This window comes from Drosophila suzukii, chromosome 2R (assembly GCF_043229965.1).
Source record: "Drosophila suzukii chromosome 2R, CBGP_Dsuzu_IsoJpt1.0, whole genome shotgun sequence".
NCBI lineage: Eukaryota > Metazoa > Arthropoda > Insecta > Diptera > Drosophilidae > Drosophila > Drosophila suzukii.
In genome coordinates, this window is record NC_092081.1 from 10,356,997 (window position 1) to 10,384,537 (window position 27,541).

The following is a 27,541-nucleotide window of genomic DNA, read 5'->3' on the forward strand; positions in this document are numbered from 1 at the left end:
TGTATAATTTTTATTCGCACCAAGGTTGTTCCCCACGGAAATGTCGTCGTCGAGGCTCCTTCTTGGAGCGCCTCCCACTTTCACCCACTTTCTCCCCTTGCAACCGCCGTCAACCGAAAATATTGCAACATAAAACTTTACACAAATATAATCTATAAGCAGCAGAATTCATATTAGAATCAAGAGAGTGAGGAGGAGAGGGAACTTTATAGGGAACACACGTGTTTAAGTGTGTGTGTGGGTGGGAGTGCAGGGGTGTGCGTGTGTCATTTTGGCGGGCGCACAGTGGTTTGGGTATATGTCAAAAAGTTGCGGCATAAGTGGATGATTAATTAGGGCCAAAACAAAGCTTTTTGTATAAACAATTTGTTATGAAAGATTAGGAACGCACACAGATAAAATTCTGACGTTCTCATCTGAGTTAAAAATGTTCTTAAAAATAGAACAACATTTTTAAAGCCAAAAGTATTTATATTTTGCTCAAATCAAGTTGAATTGGGGTATTTACATTGTATATCTCAACAAATAAACTATTAGTCCAGTCAGTAGTGTATACCTATCAAAAAGTTGTTAAATAAACTCAATTTAACTTTTCTCTTCTCACCATTTTGTTCTCATGTTAAGAACATTGATACCAAAATGTACTAAGACGATTTTTAAGAACGAATGTTCTCAATTCAAGAACAATGTACTTGAATAATTCGCTCTGTGTACCGTAAAGGAAACTTAAAATGCCAGGAATATTTCTTTGCATGTCCTTGATTACTAATAATACAATTATAAAACTACCTGTGAGAGAGGATAACATTTTTATTTAATTCTGAAAAATTTTTAGGAACTTAAAAATTTTTGTATATTTTTAAAAATGTTTCTGATTGTAACAACTTTATAAAGAAATTCTAAAAATACTATATTTCTTTTAATGTGCTTTTAAAAATTCAAAAAGTAATACCAGATGCTTATTGCCCTTAGCCTTATCTTCGCTCAATCATTAACCTACTTTTCCGCTTCTCAGCCCCACTGTTTGGAGTACCCTCAAGTTGGGCCACCATGGTGCTGGTGATGCGCACAAAAGGGCCAATTCATTCTCGCCGGGTTTCTCGTTGGCAGCCAGCGCCGCAGGAGCACAAGAGAGCGCCAGCAACGGCACGGAGCAGAAAGACAATTTTCGGATCCCCAAACTTATCACAGCCTCTCGATTTCCCCTTAGAACATTATACAACCCACCAGAGGGCCTCGCAGGACGAGCGGAGCTCCACGAGCTCCAGGAGCAGCAGGAGAAGCAGCGGCAGCAACAGCAACAGCAGCAGTAAACGGACGCAGTGCAGCAGCGTGTACTTGTCATATAATATGCGCGTGCGAGCGAAAGGGACGGCGAGTGCAGGCGCGCTGTGGTGATAAAGTTTGGTCCTCCGTAGTGCCGTTAGTCCCGAAGAGTTCGCAGTGAGGTTAAAGCCTCGCACACACCAAACGGTAGCACACACACACACATACACACAGAGAGAGGCTGGAGAGCTCCCAGGTAGCCGGCAACAATAATCCAGGGCACCCAGACCTTTCGAATGGCATTGGTATGCCAAATACAGTCAAACTTTACTAAGTCGAACGCGGTCAAATATAAGTTCTGACTTATAGAAGTATACCATATTCAACAAGCTATTTTAAAGATTTAACATTTTCAAAATACGACTTTTGATTTAACGTTTTTAGGTCAAACTGTGTTTGCTATGTCCTGATCCTAATCCTAGGACTAATATAGGACTTTTTTATAATATTTTCTGATGAAATATGACAATTGCAATAATTCATTGCATACTTTTTGGTACAACAAAAAATGAAATCTTATAGAAAGTAAGCGAACCTTTTTGAAGAAATAATAAATTTTTTGAAAAGTTTCGATAAATATATTTTCGATTTAGAGATGTTCGATTAATGTCCTGATCGTCCAGAAAATATAGGACTTTTCTATAATAGTTTTTGATGAGGTATGACAAATGTAATAATTCATTGCATACTTTTAGGTACAACAAAAAGTTTAATCTTAAAGAAATTAAGCACACCTTTTTGAAGAAAAGATATATTTTATGAAAAGTCTTGATAAATATGGTTTCGATTTAGAGATGTTCGACTGTATAGGGGGGTGGGTGGCACTGGGCGCCCGACTAGGTTCTAGTTGATGATGATGTTCTCCATGCCGTCGTCTTGACTCGCGGGAATTCGCCGCCCGGCCTGGCCAGAAACACACAGAAAAGAGCAACAAATAATGAACAGACACGTCTCAGTGTGTGTGTGATGTCCTGTGTGTGCAGATACTACCCATACACTGGCATGTGTGTTTACGTTCCATTTAAAACATGAAGCTTGTTTTATTATTGTCAGACAGCAGCGGCCATAACGGCCAGCCAGCGCTTTGGTCATTGGAATCGATGGCTTTACACCCAAGTGCCATAATCCAATGACGCACAGGAATACCGAATACATGGGGCACACACACACACACACACAGAGTCAGATATTGTGTGTATGGGGCCTCATGGAGACATCAAAGTTGATGTGACCAGGCAGCGGCTCCAATGGGAATAAGCCAAATATACAGGGTCTGTACTGCATTGAACCTGTGTTCCATGTGTTGCATACTTTTAAGCGAAAGCTTGAAAAAATCTTTAAAAGTGTTCTAGAAGAATTACCTTAAAATTGAAAAATAACATAGAATATTTCTCAAAAAATGTTGGGGATTTACCCCTTATTGTTCTTTCATTAAAAAAATATATCAACACTTACTTACTTGCTTACTTTATAAAACCATCAGTCTTAGTTTTGCATCCTAACCTAAACTCTGAATTATTTCTATGTACCCTAAAGCACCCTGTTTGGATCTTTCAATGTGATTAACCTTATCCAATTTACAAGAGCATTCCACACTTTTAAACCGTCACCGTGAAGACACCAAAATATACCGAAACCTGAGGGCCGAGGACCAGGACTCACGTGTCCAGTGGCCAGGGGAGCCACAAGATGCGGATGTGTGCCTTAGATGGGTCAACTCCGACCACAACAACGGGGCGAGAGCAAAAACCTTACATTTGCTATTTATGAGACTGTCGAGAGTTATTAGCCGGACATGTGAACGACCCAGGGGGAAATGCCCAAGACGACGGCGATGGACTTGAGGCAATGCCAGTGGATGCTGGCTAGTTTACATACACGGATATATATGCACACATCGGTGTGTTACTACAGATATATCTTTTGGCTAGAGGCAATAAAATATGCAAATTGAAGTCAAACTTACCAGAGGACTTGCAGTGTCCGTTGGCATTGGCAGCAGCATCAGATGCAACTACCTCATCCCGTGGGTGTTGTAGTTCTTCTGCTCCTTCGGCTGCTTCTTCTTTTGGCACTGCAGCTGGGGTCGCTGGCTCATCAGCTGTTGGCCAGCTTTGTTGCTGTGATTCATTGGGCTCGAGCTGGGGCCGCTCCCCTCCCTCGGGCGCCTCCTCATCGGCCACCTCCTCGTCCTCATCCTCATTATCCTCGTTGTCCTCGTCGCCACTGAGAAGCTCCTCTTTGGGCTCCAGCAGGCCAGTGTTCTCCTCATCCTCCTTCTCGCCAACTGAAAATAATGCACCGAATATATTTTGATAAAAACGTGACCAATATTGAGGAATTATTACTTCTTTTAAAAGATTAACATTTTTCACCAATACATACATGGGCCCAAAAGTATGCCATGAATTAAAGATTCGTTATTTTTAACAAGGACTTCAATTGTGGTGAAATATTATAAGGCATACTTTTAGGCTATCAAAGTATTGTTATAAAGTCTACGATTTTTTGAACACCTACGAATATGAGTATGGGAGTATGGCTGGGCAATCAGTAATTATTTGTTTTATCAAAATGGGTAAGAAATTAATTTACCTCTACCCATATAAATTAAAGCTAATCAATTGATAACACTTCGAACACTCGCACAAATTGCTAGGTGTCGGATGTTGGCTCAGACATCGGGTGCTATGTGCTATGCCAACGACTCATGCAGATTATGCCAAAGCACTCCCCGGGCGGCCATCGGGCCAAAAATTCTATTTACACGCTCCGTGTTTTATTGTTCCTCTTACCTTGCCAATAGCTCAAAACTCAGACTCCTTGGATGGCTATTCCGGCAAAGCCGCCACCTGATCGATGGCCTCTGCCCGGGGCCTTGTGGGTGTCGTTTTAAGCCCCCTCCTACCCCCAAAAAAAAGAATAAACCGAGTGCTTCGCCTCAAAAGTAATTGCAAGGGTGCAACAACGGAAACGGAAAAAGCAGCTGGATAAAGAGAAACTCCGGAAAATGGAAATGTGTAACATGTGTAATTGCGCAATTAAATTGAATTTTTCATACATTTCTCCAGCTGCCCGTGATGGCCAAGAGAGGGCAAGACGAATGTGGTCGGGTTTGAGGGATTCTTTTGGATACTGGGTCGCACTCAGGTGACAAAATCATATACAGAGAGCTTTTGGGAAAACTTGACAGTTCAAAACTTTCAACTTTAGAAGATATATGATTATAACATGATATAATATTATATGATATGATATTATATGATGTATGACTTTTGGAAACTGATTAGTTCTTAACGTTGATTCATTTTCGTTTTGAAATAATATATTGTATTTAGAATGGTATTTTAAAAATTATTAGGAATAGTTAGCCAGTTAATTTCTTAGCAAAAAAACCTTGCAAAATAGTGAATGATTTTGGTGGGCAAGGAGCAAGTCACCTCACAGTTTCCGTATCCCCCTTTTTTTGAGTCTGAGAAGGAAGAGGACTTTTCCGGAGTGCTGAGTCTGGAGGCAGCGCGTGACCATTTCGTATTGGTGACCGCGAGGAAGGTAAGGACTTAAAATATATGGCCGAAAGGACAAGCCGGAATCACACCGCAAGGAATCGCCATGGAAATGAACATTATGCATGGGTATGGTCACCATAATGGGAGGGGGGGCAGTCTCCTGCAAAAGGGAACAAGGCGTTGGGGCGGGGGGCCAAGAACATTTGGTTATTATTTCCATATAAAGGAACCGAATGCTGCAGCCACTTGGCGGCGAGGTGGTGCGGTGGGTTTGGGTTTTGGGTGCCGAATGGAAAGTGGGTGGGGCTATGGGATGTGGGATGTGGAGCAACTGTGTGCCGTTTGCGGCGGAAGTGCCGCGTATTTTAAAATAAATACGCGTGGCGGCGGAGAAAGGGGCGGTGGGGAAATGAAGCGAACAGGGTGAGAACCAGTTATGGTCGTTAAAATTGTCGAAGCACCGCAACAACAACAGCGGCAGCAACAACACAAGCAGCAAGTCAAGTTCTTTTTGTGCAAGCCAAAAAGGATATGGGTACACTGGAAAAAAGAAATTTGAAATTTCGAAACTGAAAGTGTAACGTGTTTATCGTTTGAAACCGGATAAGAAAAGACTATTATTGCAAGTTCATTTAACTTTATGAACTTTGTGTTAATTTCTTTAAGAAAATAATCATAGAATTATATTTTTAGAACTACCTTGTCATTAAAAAATTACATTTTTGTGTAGTTTCTAACATTTCTTTTACAATTTCAATTGTATTTCTTTTTTAAAAAAATTTTAAAATTAAATTAGTAATGAAGAATTTATGAAGATATTTTCTTAGTTCCTCTCCACAATTTAATTTATTTTAATTATATTTAATTTTAAAGTACATTTTTTCTCCTTGTGCACGTATGTGTGAGCATTGAGCACGCTACTGTGTGTGTGTAAGCGCCCATATGTATGCAAGCGATTTTCATTTTTGTTTAAAGCCCCCCAGAGTGCATTTCGCACTCGGTCGCTGGGTTGCCATCCCTCCCCCTCCCTCTCTCTTTTGCTTTCTCCACCCTCCTCTCTCCTCGAGTGTTTGTATGTGTGGGTTTTGGGGGGAATAAGTGGTGTGCATGTGTGAGTGTTTCTTACTTGTTTTTCGGCAACGGCATGTTTTTAAGCGTTTTACTCAAACATCCACGCCCCCCACCACTACCAACGAAAAAGGTGCACACTCACACAGACACAGCCAGAGACAGAGACAGAGAGAGAGAGACGCACACACATGCACACACTTATTTGTAAACGTAATAATAAGCGTCGTCCCCTTTGACCCATCAATCCGTTGCCACTGCCATCGCCTCCCCCTGCCGCTTCGGAATTTCCCTTTTTTCCCGCCAAATACCCCAACGCTTGCCACTTTTCCAGCTCCCAAACGGCTACTAAGCGTGTGTAGAGGGCACCACTGAGCAGCTGGGGAGGCATTGGGGGGGTGGCTGTGGGTGGCAATGGGAGGCAATGGGCGGCGATGGGCGTGGTGGGGGTGGTTGGCCAAAACAAAGCGCGCTTGCAACTTTTATAATGGCTCGAACCAGAAAGAGTGTGAGTGTGTGTGTGTGTGGTATTAAAAAAATAATGAAATAACAAACCCGAAGGTGTTGTTAAAAGCGCCAACAATAAATTTTATCAATAGTTGCAGGAACAAGAGATAAATGTCAGAAGCTGCCACCCGAGAAAACATGGCCAAAGAGATCGCTGGGTATTGGCGGAAACAGTTCATATAATCACATAGGATAGTTTTGGAATTACAGGTAAGTTTCTTATAGCATTTTTAAACTTTTCATTAGGTTTCTTGATTGTTATAACTCAGTTTCATGAATTTACAACTCCGTATTTATTTTTAATAATGAGAAATCACATTTACCTATAACCTGACAATTTAATTGATCTCATTTGTTTCAAATGGTAAATATTTAGACCATTATGATTAAGTGAAAAAATAGAGAGATCTAAAATATAAGAATGAATTTGTTCCATACAAATCTTCAGTGATTTGAAATCACCCATGAAAGTGCCTGAAGGAATGCTATGATAAAATGATATGATGTTAGATAACTTCAAAATATATAATTTCTAAACTTTTTGAGTCTTTAGTAAGGTTATAGTAAATTCATTGAGATGTGTTTTCCATTCTCCTGATATTTCTCATTTATACCTCCCTTCATTACATTACAAAGAGTATTTCATGGATTAATCAAACCGGATCTTTAATTATAACAATCTAATTTATTTATATATCACCCCTTTGGTTATGGTAACTTTTAGTGCTGCCACTTTGGCCCCCTGAAGCTAAAATCTTTAAGACAAAACTAAACTACCAGCGTTCATGTGTGAGTGTTGTGGAATCCACAGAGCTGTCAAAATGCCACCACCACTGCCGCTGATGTCGTTTGCAGTGTTTTTGCCTCCCGGCGAATCCCCAAGACACCTTGCGACCCTGTATTACCCCACCTCGCACATCGCACCACCCAACCAACCCAACCACCCAAACCACCCACTCATTGCCATCGCCCACAGCAAATTCTATTTACCAAACTAGTTACCGTTAGACGCAGCCAATATCCCACATTATGTGCCAGCAGAAGCCATTGCACATGGTGGCCGTAGCCTATGCCCAGAGCGGATTCCCGCTGCTGCCGCTCCAGCTCCTGAGTCCCGAGATCCCGAGATCCTGAGATCCTTATTCCGCCCCGCCAGTTGTTGTTATTGCTATTTTTGGCGCGATTTTGCCGTGCAATGGCAAATATTTTGCCAATACACCAAGGACTCGCGCTCACGTTGACGATGAGGTGAAACCGAGGGGGGGAAAACGGAATATAACGGAAAGGAAAAGGATGGCCGGGGGTGGTGGGCTGGGTAAACGGGTGGCGAAAGGAGCCAGGAGGCAACGACAACTTATGGCAGCTGGAATCCTAAGCCTTTCGCCTAGCTATGGGAATTCCACAGCCGAAGCCGGCATTTTAAAGCATTTTACGGCAGACAGTGTCTGCTAAAAATATGCACGCCATTCACTAGGGCTGCTAGCGGAAAGGTAATGATATTTTCCATCCTAACCAACCGAAGGTCAACAGGCTAGAAAGTAATTTAATCAATTTAATATTTAAAGTTAGTTAGTCAACACTGTAAAACTATTGTTTCTTTTCAACACTATAAAACTATTGTTTCTCCTTTACACAACACTATAGTATTTAAGACAGTAATACTGAATATTGAGTATTTAAAATTAGTTAGTGAACACTATAAAACTAATATTTCTCCTTTAAACAACACTGTATTATTAAAGACAGTAGTAGTGAATATTGAGTATTTAAAATTTGTTAGTCAACACTATAAAACTATTATTTCTCCTTTACACAACACTATACTATTTAAGACAGTAATACTGAATACCATTAACTGTGCCATGTTTTTAAACAATTGGGCTATAATAGTTATTTTTATTCCGAATCTAAAATGTAAAAATTGGAATATATATTTCGAAAACACTTTTTTTAGAAGTTAAAGAACGAAATTTTCTGATAGGTGAATATAGTTTTTAGAGAAGAAGAAAATAGAGTTTCAAGAAAGCTCTTTCTGTTTAATAAGTACCTAATATAAACATTTTTTTTTGATTACTAAATATGGTACTCTTTGGTTCAAGGTTGATAACTTATGAAAGTGACTGTATAATTTTTATAGGTGCCCAAATAGTTTGCCAATAATCCAAGCCGAAAACACACACTTTGTTTCTCGACTTTATATTTTTTTGCGAAAGATGACAGGCCATTAGCCATTGTGTGTGGTGTTGTGGGTTCTCAATAAAGATATCTGTGATGGTACCACCTATATGTAATCCATATATACGTTTATCGTATATGGCTATACCTAGGGTTACAGATATACATGCAAACTGGCTGGCAACGCCGTCAACAAATGAAAACTCCCCAGGGAGTTGGCGCATGTTTGTTGCTGTTGCTGCCGTTGGATGTTGCTGCTGTTGGATGTTGCTGTTGCTGTTGCTGCTGCCTCGTTGCCCGTCGCTTTTCTCCTGGGGATTGGCCAGAGAGCCGTTGCCGACTCCCCAGAGAAATACATGGCAATGGGTTTTCTGTGTTTTGTGCTTTTTTCTCGCGCCCCTCGCAAAAACACGTTGGTGCGAAAGAGAGAGGCAGGCGGTGGAAAAGAGCAAGCCAAAGTTCGCTTTTTATACGTTGGGGAAATTTTCATGCCCCAGCATGAGGATATCTCTTTCTCTCTCTCTCTCTCTCTCCCCCTCTCTCTCTGTCTTTCCTTGTGTGTGTGCGCCAGTTGTCCTTGGGGGCTTTCGGATCCCCTCAGCTGCCCACCCCCTGCTGGCCACCCACCTTGTGCCACCCATTTCTGCCCCCCCCCCCCCCCCCCCCCCCCCCCCCAAACCCACTTGCACATGTGTGCATTGGATTTATTGTCAATTTTATTTGTTATCATTGTTGTTATTGTTGTTGCTGGCGCTGCTGCTCTGCTGTTATTTACACTGACACAATTTGGAATTGTATTAAAAATTAACGGCACTTTGGTTGCCTTGGCTTGGCCTGGCCGCAGAACGGTAAATGGAACCGAATCGGAAAACTGCACTTGCATCCCATCCAGATCACAAATCTATAAAAAGTTTAAGCTGCAAAACTGCGTTTTGGCCAAACCCCCTTTTTGAGCCCTTCTAAGGGGTGTCCTTGTACCAACATTTATAGAGGTCTTTGTTATATTACTATACATATATGCTACTAAATCATATGTTTCCAAAAATTTTTTAAAAATAGGAACAAATGTAACACAATTTGACACCTTAAAAAAAAATTCTTACTTTTATTTTTTTTTCTAATTATATATCATTCAGTGAAAAAATTTGAATATTATGTATATATAAATTATTCTTTTTAAACACGACTTCGTTCGAAAAATACTAATATCAAGGGAAACAAAAAAGAATATCAAATTTGAAAAGTCAATACCAGCACATTAAATCAAAAAAATACATTAAAACATTATTATTTTAAGAATACTATATCTTATATCTCATATCTTTCTTAAGAAAGCGTATTCCCCATTCGCCTTGATGCACCTTTTGCTAACCATTTACTTGTTGGTTCACCAGAACACTCAATGTTTCAACCTCATGCTGGGTTTTGTTTGGGTTTCGGGGGTCTCCTGGCCCCAGACCACCTGTCCCCGGGCCACCCCAACCTATCCGCCCGGCCAGGGCTCCCTCATCCACTTTTCCCCCCTTCTGGTCGCTCTCTCTATCACTGACAGTTAGGTGTGTTGATCCCTGGGGATTGGCCAATGCCTGCAAGCTGCTGGGCTGCAGCCGGTTTTCGGGTTAGGGACGGGATGGATGGTATAGGTATGCTATGTGCTATGGTATGCTATGGCTGAGAGTCGGGAGTCGGAATGGAGGCCCCTGACTGGAGGGCAGGGGAAATGGCCATAGCCCAACCGGACCGGACGGTGGGCCAACGCAGGCCGAGGCCATTTGCATTTGTCACATTTTGCGGTCCCGCGAGCAAAGTTTGGCAGAGTAATGTTGTGTCCACCCGCCCCTTTTGGGGGTTTATCAAAGCAAATCAATCAGAAGCACACACACACACGGAGCACACAGGATATGGAAATGGAGACCATGTCAGTCGGTGGCCACCTGGGGATTCAGGTCCTGGCCACTGGCCACCGACCACTGACCACTGGCGCCCAACTTACGTTTGAGACAGGCGCGCGGTTTGGCCTGTTTGCGTCGGGACATGGCCAGTTTGGCTATTTAAATCACTGTTTCCGTTTTGGTTTGGGTTTTAATTTGATTTGCCTTCCGGCTTACGTTTCGCGCCAAAGCGATTTGTTTTGGTCTAATTCGCAACTAACGAATCCTGGCAAGCGCTGCGAATATCCTTGTGCCTTGAGCGTCGGCAACTGACTGACTGCTGGTTAGACTGCTTGGCCCAAAAAGTGGCATCAAAACAGAAGCTCTTAAAACAAAATGGTATTTCCACAGCGCAATCGCAAAGAGAGACAGAGAGACAGAGTGAGACTGAGAGTGGAAAAACAGCCACCCAAGAACCCAAAACTCCCAGCCATCCAAGCACTGAAACCATCTATCAGTGCTGAACTTATTCCCCTGGGGGTTGCTTGGCTTCCAACCCCCTAGAGACTTACGAACGGCACCAATCGCAAACCATTCTGGGTGCCTTTCAAGAGCTCGAAGAACCCATGCCGACTCCTCACAGTATGTTGCATTCGCATTCCTACCTTCCCCGCTCTCGCCTGTTGCAATTATAAAGTCAAGTCAATTATTTTATAGCCGACTTTCGCACGTGCGTATGGGGGGTCCAAAGGGGCGCGATCTCGAGGCGATTCAATTTGATTCCGATTCTCCCAAGGTGCCTGGCGAATTGCAATTTCCACTTGGTTTCTCAGCAGCGGGATAACGATAACGCACACCGCTCAGCTCCTTGGTGGGCCGTGAGAATCGTGTCCAGAAGCCGGGACTTTCGTGCTTTGGCAGCGGGTGACGACATTGGCCATGGATCTTTTGTTGTGTGTTCCACTCATCCATATTTCGAGAGTGCCACACGCATGGGTTACCAAAGATGAAGGAGTGGTATACCATAAGTTAAAACATACTGTTTAGGGCGCTTTAAAATAAGTTGCTAGAGCCCGTTCAAATCAAAGGTGTTGTCCAACCATAACGATAACGTTACGCTAATATAAAATTCAAGTTTAAACTGTAATCCTCACATTTTTCTACTTCTTCTCATGGTACAATTTATTATTAGGAAAAAAATTAAGAACAGGGCTTTTAATGGTGCAGCTATCTGGTAGATATTGGTGGAGTAAAAAAACTAATTTCCAAAACTGATTTTTTAAGGAATGTAGATCATCTAACTTTAAAATCTTTCAGTTAAATGGCCTAACAATTTATAAAAAATGTTTAAAAAATATATATAATAAGCATCTCGTATTGATGATATATTTTAAGAACTTCTGCATAAACTTAATTTAAGATATACCAATAGAAATAATATATTTCCTAAGTATCCTGAAAGATACACTCTTTCCAATAAGATTTATTCAAAATGCGTAGAAACGTGCATATATGATGATTCCAATTCTTTCCCAAACATGCATTTGCAAAAATGTATTTTCGTTTTTAAATTAAGTCTTAGTCAATATAATTATAATAAGATTCTTTTAAGAATGCTACATATTAATTTAAAAATTTGTATAACTAAACTAATTAATTTGTTGTAAGGCGATGTTTTTGATATATAATTTATTAGAAGAGACTAAAATTAAGAGGATCAAATTCTTGTTATATGTTATCCTTTGGTGAAAACCACCAAAAAGGATGTTGCAAGAAGCGGTGAGTTTCCACACTGCTCGTAATCATAACTAGCGCCATCTACCAAGACTCTTGAAAGATGCACATCACCACCTATCGGCCACAATTAATAGGTGTCGCTTTGATGTAAAATACTTACGTTACGTAGTACGTAAATTGATAAATTTATAATATGACGTATGTTCATGAAGAGGAAGAACACGTGGCGCCTTGATTTAAAAAATATAGATATATACCTAATTAATCGATGCGCAATTGAGTTCCATTCCCCCACTTCACTTCAAAATCAGTCATGGAAGGAATGAGTCAGTTAAAAACTCTTTTATAGAAAAAATAAATGATTGAAATTAAATTAGAAGAGGCGATTTTGGGAGTACAGGGGTTAAAGTTAGAGCTTAGAAAAACTGATATGGAGATGGACAACATCATTTCAGAGCCACGGTGAGTTTTTGAATTTGATTACATCTTACTTGAAAAGTTAATTAATTTTATAATTTTGCACATCATTGTAGAACTCCAAAAGCAGCAAAGATGGTACCGAACTGGAACGCTACAGATCTCCAACACTTCGGTCATGCTACCGAAAATATTAGTTAATATATAATCTTAAACTATCTTTAAATATAAAATTATTTAATCGCATAGTAACATATGTATTCGCAATTGTCAACTTGACCAACCAAACTTAATGTGTGTAAAGGGATTAGAATGGATTACTATTAAAGTGGATCAGTAAACTAATACAGGGGGAAATTTTAATGTATTAAAAACCAACATTAATTTCTACATAACTACAAACCCTTAGACCATTATTAAATACATAATCCCTAACAATTAACTTTGGTTATCCACCTTGTAATCCTTGTAATCTCTTTCAACCACCTTGGGCACTTCCTTTCCCGTGCTTCGATCAGTATGGAAATTTGCTACGCATATGGCGATGAAATCGATCAAATCAAGGGTCCAGTTCCGGATACATTTTTCGTTCGCCACGCTTTCCCCGCTCGTAACCTCCCTCGCAAAGTCCCATTCATATTTTCATTCATCAGGGGACGCGATTGCGATTGCGAGTTCCTTACTCCTTTGTTTACTATCGACGAAGATACGTAGTAAAAGTAGCGGCGAGCAGCGCCAGTTAACCCAGTGTCTGCAATCTGTGTCTGAAGAGAAGGTGCAAATCGGAGGGCCGGACGAAGAAGGTTCGGATGAAGGAAAAAACAAGAAACATCTGTCGCCACGAAAAAATCCGGTTGCAAGCTGCAACACCGGCTCAAAATGAGCTACAACACAGAGAACATATGATTGAGCTGCCCGTACAAAATGGGAAAAACAAAAAACCGAAACGCACCTTTTGTATTTTGGAGCAGCTGCCGTTGATGTCGGTGTTTGGAGGAGTCGGAGTCCCATTCGGATCTGAGGATCGGTGGATCGGGGAGTTGGAGGGGCCTCAGACACTCGGCAGCCTGTTGATGAGCCCACAATGCACACATGCTGCAAGCTACATATTTTTTATGCATTGGCTCTGTTGTTGAGCCGGTGGGTCTTCCATTCCATTATAAGTACCAGTCGAGGAAGCCGTCCACATTAAATTCGGTGTTTGTCGCTCGATGGCAGCTGCCACCGATTCCTCCGGGGGGGCTTAAACATATCCAAAGAGTTAAGGAGAAGGTAGCTTGAAAGCCGAAAGTTCAGATAGGTCAAGTCGTCAATATGTTGTCAAAATATTTGGCCATACTTTCGTTGGGGTTTTGAGATTTCATTCATGGAAGTTGACTTCATTGCCCATGGCTTTACTTAGTATTCAAATTCAAAAACCTTTAACTCATATTTTTGGGTAACATTAAATTCATTTTATTACACCTATTTTCTTGGAATTAAAAATAATATTCATGCACCCTAGTTTTTTTTGGTGGTAAGCATATCATAGTTCTGCTGTAATACCCTTACTGACATTGCCTGTTGTTCAACATTTCCTGTTCTAAAATTCGCACAAGTCATTCTACCTGTCAACATCCCTTTTGGCGCCCTTAAATGTGAACATATGTTGTTTTGGTTGTGTCACCCCTAAAAATGTAATTTCTTTCAGTGCAGGCAAAATGAGACAAAGATTGGTTTTAGGTAGAATTTTGTTAAAAATTCTGAAGTCATCAGTTTTTTTGGCATTTATATAAATATATTTTATTATATTTATTTATATGCATAACATTTTTACATTGCTTGCCAAACAATTTTAATTAATTATTTGCTTTTCATAAAAAAAAAATTATCAAGGTAAAATATTGTCTTTCTTAAAATGTATAAATATGCAAATGTCAAAAAAAGCATAAAAAATTTATGGGAAGATAAATAAATATAAAGAAGATAAGTAATATAAGAAAGAGTTCAGATATATGGAATGCTGTGTGATATGATTGTTCCTTCTTCCTTATAGACAATCTCTTTTCGCTGGTCTGGCAACCCATGACCACCGAGCATTTACTTTTCCACATCCGGCAGCCCGCGCACACATTTTGAAACTCAAGCCGAGAATAAGAGGACAAGCAAGGCTCATTCGAAACTTGTGCGTGCAACGCGAAGGACGTGCCGCTCCGTAGCTCGCTGTCCCGCTCTCACTCTCCATCTCTCTCGCTCACTCGCGTGTGTCTGCCGCTTCGCAATTGTTGTGTTTGCCACTTTTTCGCGCCACCCCAGAAATAATACGAGTGTGGAAGACCAAAAATCGGCAAGTTAGTGCGACCTTTGGTGACGTCAGGGGCTGGGAAAAATCGCCAGGATGTCTGCCAATAATCAGCAGCAGCAGGCGGATCCCTCGGCGGCCGTTGCCGCCCCGGCAGCCTCCTCGGAATACCTGAAACGCACCTGCCTCATCTGCGGCTGCCACACCAACCAGACGATCAATATCTACGAGCCCCGCTCCGGACCCAATATCGTCCAGCTAATCCAGGCGAAATTCAAGTTTCAGGTATGGATTTTCCACGAAAGGCACATCTCACAAATGTTGGTAGTCTTGGGCGGGGGTGTGGACAAAAAGAAATCGATATTGGGGCAACTCGGCGGATGAGTCATGCAACGACAGAACGTCCTTCGGACAAAGTTTTCCCTGTGCTCGTGCCTCCACGTGTGTGTGTGTTTTTGGGTTAAAAGGGGATGAACTTCGCTGGGCGGAAAAATGGAGGGATTCCAGAGAGAGGGCCGGCGGGCGTTTTTAGGCAGGTAAAGGTAGCTCTCCCGCAGCATCCCACTGGGAAAAAATGTGGTTATTGCTGTAATGTTAAGAGGGGTTTCTAAAATTCATTCTTTTAATTATTTGAGATTTATTTTCTATAATATAACATTTTTAACAATGTTTCTTTACTTATGAATGGTCAAGTACAATTTTAAGCATATCCTTCTGAAACAATTTGTCATATTTATCTTAAAAAGAACCAAAATAAAGTTATTTATAAATGTTATATTTTTTAAAACCATTAAATTAGTTTTAAATCAAAATCAAAATCCATTTATATACAATGCTTAAATTAGTTTTATGTCTTTTCTAAAAAGATAATTTCAAAGATATTTTTGTTCAGTACTTTGTAAGTAAAAACATTTTTCTCCAAAGATCCATTAACCTAAATCCTTTTCTATTCTCTTGTTTTAATATTCCCATTTTCTTTGCCCTTTGAACTGTATATCCTGCCTTTAAGCAGCTGATGCATTTCCCTAACTACTTTCGGTAATTGGACACTTTGCATATGCTTCGCCACTTAGTTTGATTCCTTTCCCATAATTTCCAACAGCTTGTTCTAATATGGTATAGTACGGTGTGTGGGAAATGCGACAGCGGAAGATGGCCAGGGAAATCGATCCTGGCTGGAGATCCTGGGTTTGTTTTCTGTGGAAGTGAGTTTCGGGTCTCGGATTACAGACACTCCACTGCGATTGACTACCTGTACCACAAACCTGCTCGAAGGGCAGATGTGCGGTGGATTTGCCGAGGAGCCGAGATTGCTCCAATTTCTGCGGGCAGTGAACGAACCTTTACCCTCTCTTTTTCCTCTTTTTTTTCCATATCCCAAACGACAGCTGTATTTGCCACTCGGCACTCAAAATCCAGCCCATCAGAGTTACTGGGTTTTCTGCTGCTGCTTTATCAGCTCTTCATACCTTCTTCGGTTTTTGTGTGAGACGTTTTTTTCGCATATCAACTATTGAATACGAATACCTGGATCTGAGTTCACAGTTTATTGTGCTTATGGCGGAGGGATTTACCTTACAGCGATCTACGGTGGTTGAACCCTCGAACAATGCCAAAAATCTTAAGACAGAAATTCCGGTTTCTTTAGTTGCTCAAATCCAAACAAAAGATCTACCCTTAGAACAGGGTATAGGATATTTCTTGAACCTATAACTTTTCTAGCAGAAGTCCTTGAAGTGCCGAAACAAAGCCGAAAACTAGACGTTACTTTTAATTTGGAGGTCTTCTTTTAGTTTGTTTTTTTGGGCGATAGTTTGTTTTAGGGTTTCCGTACTATTGGATTAGAAAACCAAAATGGGTCAGGCAAAGACAGAGAGGAGAGTTTCTAAAATGAAGCCTTATCAAAATGTAAACAGTTTTAAGTGGTTGTTAAAAGAGCTTGTAAAAATATTATCCACTTTGTACATAGAACATGACCAGATGTATTTCTTCACATCCTTTTAGACCTCAACTTTAATTGCTTGCGGAATAATCAATTTAATTACGATATACTTCAGCCGCATGTTATTCAATTTCATAATAATAAAAACCCTCTGCTTACCCCACCACAACTGTCCCTCGAAGCTCACCCTTCGAAATGCACTCCCCTAGGATCGTTAGAATTTACTTTGAACCGTTATTGCGAAATCCTATATGTGGTGCTTATATACCACCTGCCGCGATCGTAGCCTGGCAACCGATCACCCCCACAGAATTTACACCCTCGCGAGTTCTGAATAATATAAAGCCCTCAATGACAGTGCCATAAAGTCCAGTTGCAATCAATTTAGCAGGCTGCCTCCCTACTTCCCTACCTTCCTCTTTTATACACTGGTAAAAATTAAAAGATTTCCCATTTAAACTCCATAAATATATCATTAAATGAATATAAAATAATAGATTAACCCTTGGAATATAATAGATCATTAAATAATAGAACGAATATATCATTATATTTATATAATACAACATTTCTATCTACTTTAAAAATCATTAAAAATATCTTACAGTGCATGGATTTGAAATACAAATGTTCACATGTTTAGCATTTGTTCTATATAATTTGAGCTATTATTATAGGAGTACCTTGAAATTTCCCTCAGTGCACCTCCGATCAGTGTGCGTGTGTGTGGTTTTCTGTCTGCTTTGCACCTGGCCTGCAATTTGCATTATTATACCGTTTACACATGGCCCTTGGAGCACACCTTTTCAGCGCCGAAGCCAAAGGTAAACAGGCAGCCACAATCGCTCCTGATCCTGGCTGTCCTACCTCTTCCCCTTCTCCCTTTGCCGATCCTTATATGTAGTGTTCCCCCACCTCCGATCGACCTTTATCTAATTTCCCAGAGCAGCTGTCGCCCATACGCGTGCCTAATATCCGTCATAGTTGGGTTTTAACCCAGTTCTCCTCGTCGGTTCCACTTCGTTTCTATAGGGCGCGTGGCCTTTGGCCAAAACGAGTTTGCTTCGAGGTTCGAACTAACCGAATATCCCTTTTTCCTTTAGCTTTTGACTGGTTTTCGTTCCTCAGCCATCCAGCTGCTGCTGCTGTTGGGCGCTTAGTTTTCGTTGGCAGGTGCACGAAATTATTGATACCCCCGGAATGTTGAGGTCTGCTTGGGTAATTAATATGCTCGGGACCGTCTGGCAGTTGTTTTTGGAATTGTTATGCTTTTTTTGCACCTTTGGTTCGATGCTCATTAGTGGTCGGGTCCCGAGAGCGATCACTAAGTGCATAGGCGTATCGTAATTTTCGAGAGGTTTACTCTGTGGTTATGCTTGGCTTGAGATTACGGGACACGCAATGGCATCTAAGGCTGATTACTGATGACCTTAACGGTGTACTGCTTGTAATCAATAAATGATTGGTCTTGGTGTTATTAGGTAACCTACTTTTTTGTAGGCCGTGTATGAAGGTCCTTTCTTTCAGTCTAAATAAAATAATTCAACTGCTTAAATAGATTTCTTAATAAATTTATGTTGCGATGATTAGTAATTTACTTTTCAAAGATAGTATAACCACTAAAAACTTCAATGTTATTCAAAATCCCCACTATTTATAGTAATAGATGAAATGTCCCAGAATATGACTTTGATTTACAGTTAGATAGTAAAACTACTATAATAAGCTGCCATGTTTTAGGTCTCTTATCTGTTTTTTGTTAACTTTATTAAAACATCCCGATGTTATGCATCCCGTACTCATCTATCTGTTATCTCTTTACTTACAGCCCCTAAACGAGGACAAATTCCTCTGCTTCAGCTGCAACAACTGGCTGATCAACTGGCATTCCCTGCAGGCGGTCAACAGTAATGAGGCCGAAAGCCAAAGCCAAAGTCCCTCGCACATGGGCAACAGTGTGGTGCAGCAGGAGCGGACCAAACTGCGTCCTGTGGCGATGGTTCGACCCCAAGTGCGAGTTCAGCCCCAATCGCAACCCCAGCCACAGCCCCAGGTTCCCATCAATCCCACACCCGCACCCATAGTCTACTCGAAGCGAAGACCCAGCAGCAGCAGACGCAGTGCCTCCGTGAGCCGGATGAGTCGAGTCCTGCGACAATGTTGCCTGGAGAGCCTACGGCGGAGTCCCCAGAAGAGGAGGAGCCAGCAGTCGGCGGTGATCGTCTACCTCAGGCCACAGGGTCAGAAGAGAAGCAATCTGATCTGCAAGGTGGAGTGTGTGGCGCCACGAAGGAAGCCGTTGGAGCGAACAGCGGCCAAAGAGGTGGTGGCATCCGCACCCATGCCCAGCAATCCCATTGCCCGACCCACTTACCAAAGATTCCCGCAGCCCAGTGTGGATGGCAAAGTAGTGGCCATGTTCCGGCGACTGGGAACCACGCTGAGCAGGGAACAGCCAACCGCATCTTCTCCAGAATCAACCACCTCCACCACCACGAAACCCCCGCAGATCATGAGTCCCCTCAAAGAGAGGCCGCGCTGGACGCGAGACCTCGATGAAGATGAGATACTGCTGGAATTCGATAGCGCCATATCCGAAGTCCTGCCAACCACCAGCTATCAGGTTACCCAGGGGGAAAACAAGGAGAACCAAAGGGCAGAAGAAATGGAGCTGGAGGAGGAGGAGGACCAAGCGGAACTGGAAGTGGTGCAGCAAGCGGAAGCGGACGCTCCACTGGAACCACCGAGCCACCGCAGCAGCAGCAACAGCAGTCACCACCAAAATTCCCACCAAGTTTCGCTCCAACTCTCTGGCCTGCGATTACCAATGGGCCTTAGCATTAGCCTCGTCTAAAGAACCGATGGGTCCAAAAGTAATGCCCCACAAAAATAGTCAAATTGCATGCACAATACGCAAATTATGAGCATTAGCGAATGTCTAATTTAATAGTACCTCGATTACATTTTAATTGTTAGTCAAATACCTTAATTAATTAGCGGACAAAAAATACACACACACAACAAGAAAAGACCTAAGAATGTTAAGTTAACGGATGTGGAAAGCTATATTTAAAATATACATATTAGTCATAGGCAGCTCCCCGTTTAACCCAAAAAGATAAAAAACAAAAACAAATAAACTCCCCTCGAGCCAATGTAGTTGAATTTGTTTGTTTGAAAAGGAGAAAGTATTACAAAATAACAGGCGAAATAAAAATAGCACAAACGCAATCAAAATATATTCGAAAATGGTTATTTTATTTCTATATTTTCAGCTGGGTAAAACATACCTATTCTAACTCGAAGGCTTTATAAGTTTTATTAGCAATACAGATTGTATTCTATTCTTCTTTTGGTAGAACACGGTGAATTGAAATCTAAATTCGTTTTAAATAGGGTTTTGGATTTGAAATTTATCTTCCAGCGCAAATTTTATTGGGACTGCCAACCTTTTTTAAAGCGACTCCGAAAAGTATGCTTCTAAATTTCCATACCCATTTCAGTTTTTATGCCGAAAAGTATGCTATTCAAAAATAAAGTAAAAGAAAATGTAACCAATTAATTTTAAAGGAACAAAAAGAAAGAATATTAATTAAAATGTTAACTACCTTGAAATTCTATCAGCTTGAAGTTAGTTCGTGTCAAGTCCCAATGTAATATTATTTAGCTTTTCTTACTTTATGGGCGTTACCTAAAAATCTGTAAAATATTCTTCCAGTCCGGAAGTCCACATTTAGAAACATTTTTTTAGACCTCAATTTATTTCTGTAACTTTCCCAAGTTCCCAAAAGTATCTTGGGTTCACATGTTTTCAATATGTTATAAATGTTGTTAAAAACCCCCAGACCACAACAGTATATCTGGGTTCTTCCAGAATCAACGACCTTATATTAGAATTATCGTTTGCTTTCGCCTCGCGTCCGAAAGTCCGATGTGTAATTGCTGGCTTCTGATGTTTTAGCGTATTTATTTGATTTAACCAATTGCGTAGTGAGAACGAACGTGTTGAGGTCAGCATCGTCGCTGTTGTTGTTGTTTATGCAATCGAGACAGCGGTGCGTATACTTATTTTGGCTTACAATATGGCATTTCATCAATACGAACTGATGACTGAGTGGCTGGCAGTTGTGGTTTTTCGCCGACATGACTGGCAATCTTAATAATGTGGTGCGGAAATTTCTACGCGCGACTTCAAGTACGCTTTATTGAGACAGCGACTAAGGTTACTTTTATTTATAAATAAATATCAGTGTGCCTTCTGAACTTGAGGATGACTGGGCGCGGCGTTCGAAAGGAGAGCGAGCAGTTTCCGGAAATCGCGCATACGCCCGGTGGCCGTGCGAAGAGCTTACATCTCTCGACTCGCGATTCTGCCGCCTACAAATGACGGTCAAGGTTGAGGCACTTTCAGACTTTCAGACAACTTGCCACACGGCACGTTCTACGTTCTGTGTGTCGGCAATTTTATCATTGAGCGTTTTGGGACATAATTAGCCGGTCCAAGGATGTGCGATCTTGCCAAAAAAGTGTAGACTTGTCTAAGGTCAGTGGTGCACGGAGAGAAACCATACCAAATAATATGTTTTAAATAAAGTTACACTTCTTTTACTTTCAAATTGGTATTGTTAAGGGTTGTGTAAAGTATAAGACTTAAAAGGTGTTTGAATAATAAATTCAAAGCAAAACTAAATTGTTTGTAGCCTACCACAACTTAAAACAACTTTGAGAATTTATCTTCTTATAAGACGAAAGTTATTTCGAGCTTGATTTTTAATATAAAGCTATTTTCAATTAGATATGAAAGATATCTTGACATAGTTTTTTGAGACGAATGTGTTCTTGACTTGGTTTTTCGAGAAGAATGTATTCTTGATTTCGTTTTTCGAGACGTAGACCAAAATAGTGTGGATTTTTTAAGGATTGAATACAGAAAAACTTTTATATTTAAAATTACAATCAATAAAACCGTTACAGTTTTATTACTATCTTTTTTTCCTGTGCAGCCAGCTCTATTGTTGCATTTCTTGACTTGAGAATACCCCAATACCCATCGCATTATGTCATCGGTGAGATATCAACTCCAAACAATTTATATCTTATTCGATTGCGATAATTCACAGGGTCTTTATTTATATTTATCCCCATCCGCTGGAGATGAACTCTCACTTAATGAGTGCAAGTTGTTCTGGAAAACACGGTGCTTTCGACTGGTTTTCGGTTCGGTTCCTGTTTGAGCACGTTTAATTAGCATAAATTAAAAAGGGAATTCGGCAGTAAAGGCCGCATTGCCAGGAAGTTTAATCAAGCTGCGAGCACATGAACCCGAGCTATGTGATTACAATAAATTCCCCCCCGTTTTGGGGAAAAAATATTATGCAATCTACAAAATGCACGCACAAAATGCTTCCCGTTGGCTAGATCTTATAATGGTGCACTTTTGAATTTTGCCCACGCGGTGAAAAATTGTGCGACAATTAGTTCAGTGCACTGCTGCTGGCCAAGCGCCCCAAAAAAACAGGTTTCGAGTAAAAAACAAAAAAAAAAATGTACAATGTATATAAAACTTGGGATGCTGTGGGCGGCGCGGCGGGATGCGTGTGTGCGAAAAATCATTCACTTGTACGTATACCAGCGTGTATATCCATTGAAATTGTTTAATAAATCGAAGTCGAAAAGAAACAAAAATCAAGAAAAATGAACTGAAAAGTGAACAACAAATACCTTGGGACCGCAAAAAAATCGCACGCACGGCAACGATTAAGGCATGAGTACTCGAAATTCAGCCCCAGAGGCTGGAGACAAGGCAATAACAATGCTAACGGCCGCTTTATGAACAATTATGAACCGCGGGCGAGTTCGCCAAAAAAAAAAAGAAGAAAAAACACAAAATCGAAAAAAAAATAAATAACCAAATCCCAAAATCGAGTTGGGGGCGCATGCGTCACGCTTCTGTCACTTTGCGAAGACAAAAATTACGAATATTATTCAATAAAATTCAAATTGTTGCTTTCACAGGCAAGGCAGACTGGTTGGGATTTGCTGTTATTATATATATATATGTATATATAGGTTTTGACTTGATTTTTTCCGCTATTTCGATGGCCTAGTTACCTTCGGTTCTCGAGTGGCGCGAATTTCGCTTTCAATTTCGTGGCAGCAGCCACATTGCGCAAGATTCGTTAAATGATTTGGCAAAAAGACAGCAAATTTGTTAGCTAAGCTCCATTTCAAGTTCACCATTGTTGGTTAATTATAATAATACCCCCCGACCAATTGCAACTGCGGGCCCCCTTTTATTTTTTTGTAATAAGTTTATTTACGGTTAACACGCATAATATAATTTATTGCATCTACAGATTTATGCTTCTGTAAGAAATCGAAATTAAAAGCTAAAAATGAAAAATATTTTTATTCTCTCCTGTAATAATCCGTTTTGCTGTTTCCTCCATCTTTTTTTTCTCGCAGGAGGACAACCAAGTTTCTATACCTAAATATGCAATTATTAGACTAACTAAGTAGTAATTGAATAAAAGTGTTGAAATAATAAGCAAATAAAAGAAAAAAAGTTGGGAAATTTATGAGTGGGATAGGTTGGAAATGTGGATATCATTTCTGCCTGCCCTGCGAGTGTTAAACCTAATGACCTGAGAATCTAATTAAATTTTTCTTGATTCCAATTACATCCGTATTACTCACATCTGGTTTAGTATTGGCACAATTCTAGAACTGATTTTTATGGCAGCCGTTTGACAAATGGGTGTGACTATCCTACACCTAACCTAATTTCATGATAATTAAAACTGTTTATAGGCAATAAAAGAATACTAGATCTGCATACAAGTTAGCAGCATTATTTTGTGAATTCATAAGGATATAAGCAGCTATAGTAGAAGTCATGGGAGACTTTGTGATACAAGTTGGGCCCGTACTCTACTTCTAAATTGTTTTTGAAATATAACAACGAATATATAGAACCTATACTATATTAACTGGTTAATGGTCAATCATATATGTTGATTATTTTGAAAGATATAATCCTAAGTGTCTACCAAACCAATTATTGTTTTTACTTTTCTTTTCCTTAAACTATTGGCAGTGATTGTTATAGTTATGTTTCGTATAAGAATGGTTAAAAAAATATAGAATAAGTAAAAGGGCTGGCAAAAATCCACATCAACCAAGGTAACCCCTCATAAATTTCTGTGATAAAAATTCGTTAACTATAAGTTCCTGTTCCTAACCTAGGTTGGGCTAAGGGTTTGGGGGTGGTGTATGGTGCATCTGTGGGACGTTTAACAAGTTGGACAACATCACAGTGTACAGCCATTAATTTCACATACGTTTACCCGCTCTAAACGGGGTTCTATAACAGTTTTCATCTTCCCACTAAAATTAATCAACAAAAAAACCCCTTTTCTTTTTGACCCCCTAGTTCACTGGCGATATGGTCTGTCCGAATTTCCTGGCCCTCTGGCCGAAACCCTTGCTACCATCTGGACCCATGGGAGTTCGCACCAGACTCTCGGCGGCCCGTTGGGCAAAGGATCCGGAACGCGATCGTGGAGATCCATCGAGGAAGCTTCCGGTTCGGGATCTTGGTTGGCCATCATAGCCATCGCCTCCATGCTTGTAGTTGCTCAGGAAACTTCCGGTGCGAGAACGAGGAGATCCCTCAAATCCCTCCGATCCAAAGGAGCAGCGACGATCGTAACCCGAATCCGTGGAGATACGTCTTCCTCCGATGTATTGAGCATTATCATAGGCCGCCAGTTTGCTGCTCAACTGTTGGAAGTTGTTGGAATAACGACGTGGCCACACCTGGTAGCCACCGCCTCCTCCGCCCACCATCTGATCCGTCTGGATGGGCTCCCTTTCTATGTTGAAATCATTCGAGGGACGGCGATAGAAGCCACTGGTCTCGCTGGCATTCGAGAAGGTCCTTTCGAACTGCATGGATCCATTGGAGAAGCGACGCTCCTGGTTTTGATTACCAGGACAACTGCCATTGGAGCACACCGAGGTCTTCCTGTAACCGGTGCCCTGCTCAGTGGTTTGCTGACCAAAGTCGGAGACCCTCCTGGAGCAGGGACAACTCTCCGAACAGTTGGAATCACGTCGTTGGGGAAGTCCTCCAGTTTCGGAGCAATTGCTAGCCCTTCGCGACATCGGCGGATTGACTTCCGGCGTGAAGTTCTGCTCGGAACAGTTGGACAGACGCCTTTGGAGGCTACTAATGGATGATACGGGATTACCGCCTGAATTGACAGCAGAAGATATGGGCAAACCATCGCCCAAGGCAGCCGCCGTGTTGGCTGAAATCGTCGATGTGTTGCTGTATCTTCTGGGACCATAGCCGAAAAAACCCATCTCCTGGTTCTGGTTGCTCCCGATGCTGCCACGTGGTTGATAATGCTGATAAGGGTTGGCATGGTAGCCGTTGTTGTTGTTGGGTCCCATTTGCTGGTAATAACTGGGCTGGAAATCCGAGTTGTTGCGCTTGAGCTTGAAGCGCAGATCTGGAACAGTTTCGTGACCCGAGAAGCTGCCACCACGACTCCTTTCGTAGTTGTTGTCGTTGTAGTAGCGATAGTTCTCTACCATTCTGGCCACGGGGGCAGCGATCTGGATGACGGCTGCCTTCTTGCCGGTCTTCTTCTTGGGGGCCACCATCTCGTACACCTGGAAGGGGCCATTCAGATGACGGGCATCTCGGGCGGAGGAGGATTCCAGGTACTCCACGAGGGCGCACTCCTTTTGCTGCAATTCCGGATACTTGTTCATGAACTGCCGCACGTCCACGGGAATAGCCATGCCCGGTTTTAGGATGCGGATCAGGGCAATCTCACCGCAGCGGGAGAAAAGATCCGAGACCTTCTCAATGGTCAGCTTGTCCATGGGAAGATCACAGGCCACAATGGTTCGCGAAGGCATGGTCTCATCGAAACTGGGCAGAGGTTCGATTCTCCGCACTTTGGTGCCCACATCATTCAGCTCGATTTTGCGGGACTTGCGACGCACTGCATCGCCCACGACCTTCCACTCCCTGGTCAACTGGCGAACCCTCTTGAAGCTGGACACCAACTTGAGGCTGACGAAGCCCTCCTTGTTGCGACGCACATGTTTCAGGAGGAAGGCATCCTTCAGGATGCTCTCGTTGGAGAAGTAGAACTCCACGGCATCTGTGATTTCGGCGGCCAGTTCCTCGCTGGGAATCAGAGAGGGATCCAGGGTGTCTATTTCATTGGGTCCCTGTTCAGAGTCCTCCTGCTCCCGATGAACTGGAACCTCCTGCTCTTTTTCCTTCTCCTGCGGTTGCTCCACCTCTTTTTCCTTCTTCATCGCCAGGAAGGAGTGATGACTTCTCTTGGCCTCCAAAATAGGTGAGTTGGCTGGAGCCACCGCCGGTGGGGGAGAAGCATCCAAGGTGAAGTTGGGATGCAGATAGATGTTATCCATCTGGTGCTTACGGAACTTCTCCAAATTGGCCTCACTCAAGACGGCGGGTGGCGAATTCTGCCGCTCATTCAACTCCACATCATGCATTATGTGATTGTCCACAGCGAGGGGTTTTAGTTCGTCACCCTCTTCCGAGGATTCCTCGGAATCCCCAATGGAAGAGCCCATTCCCACATCCACTAGCTGGTGATCCGTGGGCGACATGGGTGGAGCAGAGGGAGAGGTATCCTCCGAAGTGCTTCCATTGCTGCTGCCCAGCTGAGAGTCCAGGGATTCCATTTGGCGGAGCAGGGCCTGGGCAGATCGCCTGGCATGCATGCGGAGCAGCTTGCAGGGCAAAGACGAGGACAGGGGCACCACAGCCTGGGAGCTGCAGCTGGGCTGGTCATCATCCAGCTCCAGTTCCAGTTCCTCCTGCTCCTCCTTGGATTTCTCCAGCGGAGCAGGGGTTTCCTGGGGTTTCATCACAGGCACAGCGGTGAGAATGGGTGCTAGGATGGGTGTAGGATCCACTGGGGTCACCAGGAAGGTGTGACCCTCTGCTCCCGCATGAGGTGCCTTCACCTCGTACACCTGTTCCGACTGATCCTTATCCATAGCTAATCTTTAACAAACGACCTTGGCTAATGCTCTGAGTTGATTTTGGCCACTCCAGCAAAAGCAAAAGTAATGGTCTTTCTTTCTGTTTGTCTTTCTCTGTGACCAATCTCTTCTACGCAATTTCTCCGCTCTCTTTCACTTTCACTTTCAAGTTCAGTTTGAGGAAAAGCTCTCTCTGTTGGGAGCTGCACTTTACATTGGTTGGTTGGGATTAACCAGAAACTGAAGCGTTCATTGAACGTCAGCTGTTGCTGTTGCTAATGTTGCTGCTGCTGCTGATGTTGCTGTTGTAGTTGCAGCAGTTGCTGGTGTGTTTTATATCGCCGTTTGCGTAATTTCGTCTGCAACGTGCTTGGAATTTCTTTGGGGCGTTTTGTCGTTTGGGTTTAGTTTTATTTCTTTTTCTAGGCCGCGCTTGACACCGTTTTGCCAAAGTTAATAAATAAAAGTTCAATTAACAATTTCGATTGCGTTTCGGGTGATTTTGGAGTTCAAGTTGTTTGTTGTTGCCCGTTTCCTAACTATGAGTTGTATCTATATATATATATATATATGTATTTCCGTAAGGCTTTTCGGTTGAACTTGTGTAAACTTGCTGTTTCGCACGCGACTAAATTGAGTTCATGCAACGCTGCAACGCGGAGATCGACTG

The 27,541-nt window shown here is 41.9% G+C and overlaps 3 protein-coding genes across 3 annotated transcripts in view; 1 reads left to right on the top strand and 2 right to left on the bottom strand.

Annotated features, from left to right (window-relative positions):
- The window catches only part of L (zinc finger protein Lobe), a 33,320-nt gene extending 22,604 nt beyond the window's left edge, over positions 1 to 10,716 (bottom strand). The window contains exons 1-2 of the mRNA XM_017072726.4: positions 10,579 to 10,716; positions 3,293 to 3,613 (exon numbers count right to left, since the gene is read on the bottom strand). Of these exons, the coding sequence (XP_016928215.3) occupies positions 3,293 to 3,613; positions 10,579 to 10,621 (364 nt within the window). The 5' untranslated portion in view covers positions 10,622 to 10,716. The remainder of the gene's footprint in view (positions 1 to 3,292; positions 3,614 to 10,578) is intronic.
- Positions 10,717 to 14,762: 4,046 nt separating this feature from the next.
- Positions 14,763 to 20,074, top strand: phyl (phyllopod). Its single transcript, XM_017072350.4, has 2 exons — positions 14,763 to 15,176; positions 18,662 to 20,074. The coding sequence occupies exons 1-2, from the start codon at positions 14,988 to 14,990 to the stop codon at positions 19,685 to 19,687; spliced, it is 1,215 nt and encodes a 404-aa protein (XP_016927839.3). The 5' UTR covers positions 14,763 to 14,987; the 3' UTR covers positions 19,688 to 20,074.
- Positions 20,075 to 23,124: 3,050 nt separating this feature from the next.
- On the bottom strand, positions 23,125 to 27,541 carry Achl (La ribonucleoprotein translational regulator Achilles). The gene has a single exon (XM_017074938.4). It carries the CDS (start codon positions 26,884 to 26,886, stop codon positions 24,262 to 24,264), a length of 2,625 nt encoding a protein of 874 aa, XP_016930427.3. The 5' UTR covers positions 26,887 to 27,541; the 3' UTR covers positions 23,125 to 24,261.

What these genes read in the sequence shown, in the direction of transcription:
- phyl (XM_017072350.4), top strand. Translation starts at nt 14,988, where the DNA reads ATGTCTGCCAATAATCAGCAGCAGCAGGCGGATCCCTCGGCGGCCGTT. An exon ending in AGGCGAAATTCAAGTTTCAG is followed by an intron (nt 15,177 to 18,661) that starts GTATGGATTTTC and finishes CTTTACTTACAG; the next exon opens with CCCCTAAACGAGGACAAATT.
- Achl (XM_017074938.4), bottom strand. Translation starts at nt 26,886, where the DNA reads ATGGATAAGGATCAGTCGGAACAGGTGTACGAGGTGAAGGCACCTCAT.